Source organism: Galeopterus variegatus, unplaced genomic scaffold, assembly GCF_000696425.1.
Source record: "Galeopterus variegatus unplaced genomic scaffold, G_variegatus-3.0.2 Scaffold876, whole genome shotgun sequence".
Lineage (NCBI taxonomy): Eukaryota > Metazoa > Chordata > Mammalia > Dermoptera > Cynocephalidae > Galeopterus > Galeopterus variegatus.
Genome location: NW_007726987.1, coordinates 309,981 through 313,372, shown reverse-complemented (window position 1 = coordinate 313,372; position 3,392 = coordinate 309,981). Strand labels below are relative to the sequence as shown.

Below are 3,392 nucleotides of genomic sequence, written 5' to 3'. Positions count from 1 at the left end.
CTGTACATTATGTTCATTATGCCGCTGGTGCCCAGACCTCTGCAATGGAGAAGCCATCAATCAAACAGCATAGGCAAGAACTCAGGGTACAGATGCTGTGACACATACCTTTGCACTGATTTGTGTTTTTGTCAAGAATTGCCTTTGTGGATACAATTTTTCCATACCTGAAAGAGAGAGAGAGAAAAAAACCCCATGTTATTATAACCCAGTGAAGACACTTAAAACACCTTAATGATCATTGAGCACACACAACTGAGCATGAATAAACCAAGAAAACAAGCTCTGAACTCCCATTTCACACCTGGATGATCTTCTTTCACCAGGTCCTCCTTATAACTTAGGAATGTGCTTCCCTACCTAAGCACTGGGTTGAGCCTTCAAAAATAAACGTGTCAGTCTGTCATAGGTGGTTGAAATGGGATTGCATGTGATTGTGATCAAAGTAAACTATAGCCTGTGGATTCACGGAAGAAAGTGTGGAGCTTGGTGCCAGGCAGCCCGGAGTTTGCCTCCAGCTCCGACTCTGACCTAGTGTTGTAACTCTGAACAGTTTAACCCACCTTCTACAAGCCACAGTTTTTCAACTGTGAAAATAAGAAGCTACACGCATCAAATCTTCTGGCTCAATTAACCTTCACATCTTCTGGAATTCAGGTGTTAGGTTCTAGGAGCAATTTAGTGTAGTAGTTTAAAGAATACACCATGACATTAAACTGCCATGGCTCAAATCCCAATTCAGCCAGGTATCATTGGTTGGCTAATTCAGTCACATGTGTGCTCTTTGCATCAATTCATCATCTATAATAATGTCAGTATATTTATTTCAGTAGTAATTTAGATTATTACTTATTTTTAATGATTTGTAATGATATATTTATAAATAACATATTTATGATATATTTATAAATAATATATTTAATAAATAATATATAATACATATATATATAAATATAAATAATATATTTATAAATATATGGGACGAGGATAAGTTTCTCTCCCTTGCAGGGTTGTTGTGAGGGTTAAACAGGGTTCACTATTTAAAGTGCTGAGGACAGTGGCTGACACAAAATAAGTGCTCATTAAATGTGAGCTCTTCTCCCTGTATAATCTCCCTGTTATCTGCTGTATATAAATGTCTCCAGCCCTTGGCATTCTCTGAGGTAGGTGAGAAGTAGAGAAGGGAGTAAAGTTTCTGTCCCAAATAATAACTTAAACTATCACTGTCAAAATCTTCCACTAAGAAATTAAAGGTAAAATTAAAATTACAGGCAGGTAAAGTTGTTTGCTAGAAGATAACTTACATTCGCAATTTACATTGTTATTTTTAATGTTAGGGATTTCATTAACTATGTTCTCACTGGTCTATTCACACAAATATTCACAAGTTCAAAGCTTTTTTGTTTGTTTAGTATTAACAAAATGTCTATTCACTTAGGCTATTACCATACACGCTCACTCCCTCTAAAATCCCACAAACCCCTGCCTTTCCTACCCGCCAACAAACATACACACCTCTCTTTCAAGTTCTATTTCATCCCAAGAGTTTTTCTATTGGAAAATTACCAGTAAAATAGTACAATATTTTAAGTCTCTTCAGTCAACAATGATTCGTGATACCTTCAATCATACCCACTAACTTGCTGTGACATGTACTAGATTTGGGCTATTCAGGCATTCAATAAACATTAGTAAGAAAAAATAAATAAAATAAATAAACATAAGAGTAAGAAAAAAGAAGAAGAAAGGGAAATTCTGCTGCAACTTTTTTTTTCCACACAGACCACCATTAATACAGTATGTGAGAGGTAAAAACCAGAGAAATAAAAAGAATTTAGAACATTTATAATCATCTCACATCAGGCATATAAACCCTTAAGATGAAAATCCTTCTTAATTGGTTTTTAGAGCTACTCCTGAAATTTTCATATAAGTACCTCCTAAATTAAAATTTAGCCCTGTCTTTTAAAGATAAAATTAAAAATTACTGTATCTCATAGTGAATTACCTCTCGAAATTGGACTGTTAACCTATGGTGCACACATCGTCCTACTGTATCACTATTACAAGGATGTCCTCTATTTCATTAAATGTAGTATGTGTAAAAAATGGCTATCATTTTTTTTTACAGCAAAGAAAAAAGTCAAATGCTTTCTTGTAGAAATCTTTTCTGGGCATTTTGGCAAGCAACTTTTTTCTGAAAACAAACAAACAAACTTTATTTCCCGAAAGTATTACAATATAACTCTAAATGAAAAATCACATACACATGCAAAGCAAACTATGCTATTTCTTGACTTCCCAATTCTTAATGACACTCTAGGCAAGACTTACAGTGTACAGAATCACAAAACAATGGAACACAATTCAGCGTACTTGACACAGCCTCTACTCTGACTGGAGTTAAAGGAATTTCATTCCTTGGCTCAGTTACAACATTCTGCATTAACAATTATTTTGCAAAGCTAGACTATGCTTTAAACAAGAGAAGGTACTTAATGGGCCACTGGGTACAGTTCATGTCTGAACTCTCACAGTGACAAACAGGTACTTTCTGCATGACTGCATATTCTCTATGATCTGCAAAGTAAACAATTGAGTAGGTAAATAAAGTTTAGACTTTTTTTTAAAAGACCCAAACCACACAAAACACAAAAACCATCAATATACCTGTGAAGAATTATCTTAAGTCTCTCTTCCTGATGTTTTTGTCAAAGTACACTAATAGACTACAGTAAAAATGACAACACAGACTACATTTTTTGACACACTCTGAAGGAAAAAGAAAAGATTTCTAAGGTACGAGGTATTTCTAAGTGTTGTTTATTACCTCTTACTCTCCCCCTTCTTGGGGTTTAGACCAAGACCTAAGTCTTCATAAAGTTTTTCTTCAACTACACCACTCACAAGTGGAAAGCAAAATCTCATAGTAGAGAAACATACTCTTATGTGACCTAACTATTGAATGATACCTGTAAAAAGACACCTGAGCACTATCCCATGTGCCTCCTGGCTCCAGAAGCTTTCAGACAAATCCAATTCACTGTTCTATCCTTTCATTTCCCACAGCTACAAGAGATAAAATACTATCCACAGTCGACTTCCTTGGGTGTTTGAGATTCTTGGGGGAAACAAAAAATGAAGTGAACATATTTAATACCATAATTCTTTCCTTGTAGTTCTTTTCTAGCCAGTGTGAGAAGCCCCTAATAGAGCATTACCAGGGCAGTTTTTGACATAAAAAAATATTCAATTGCATATCATATCTACATATTCACCAAATATTCTCAGTGTTCACACATTCTCTAAATATAGTCAGGTCTCGAATAACATTTTCTTTATATTCTAAGGGTACTCTTTTAAAGTGTAGCTATTCTATAATAACTACTTAC

The 3,392-nt window shown here is 34.7% G+C and overlaps 1 protein-coding gene across 1 annotated transcript in view; it reads right to left on the bottom strand.

Annotated features, from left to right (window-relative positions):
- Positions 1–16: 16 nt before the first annotated feature.
- The window catches only part of LOC103590790 (RNA-binding motif, single-stranded-interacting protein 3-like), a 194,675-nt gene continuing 191,299 nt past the window's right edge, over positions 17–3,392 (bottom strand). Inside the window, exon 3 of the mRNA XM_008573097.1 lies at positions 17–167. Coding sequence (XP_008571319.1) covers positions 17–167 — 151 coding nt within the window. The remainder of the gene's footprint in view (positions 168–3,392) is intronic.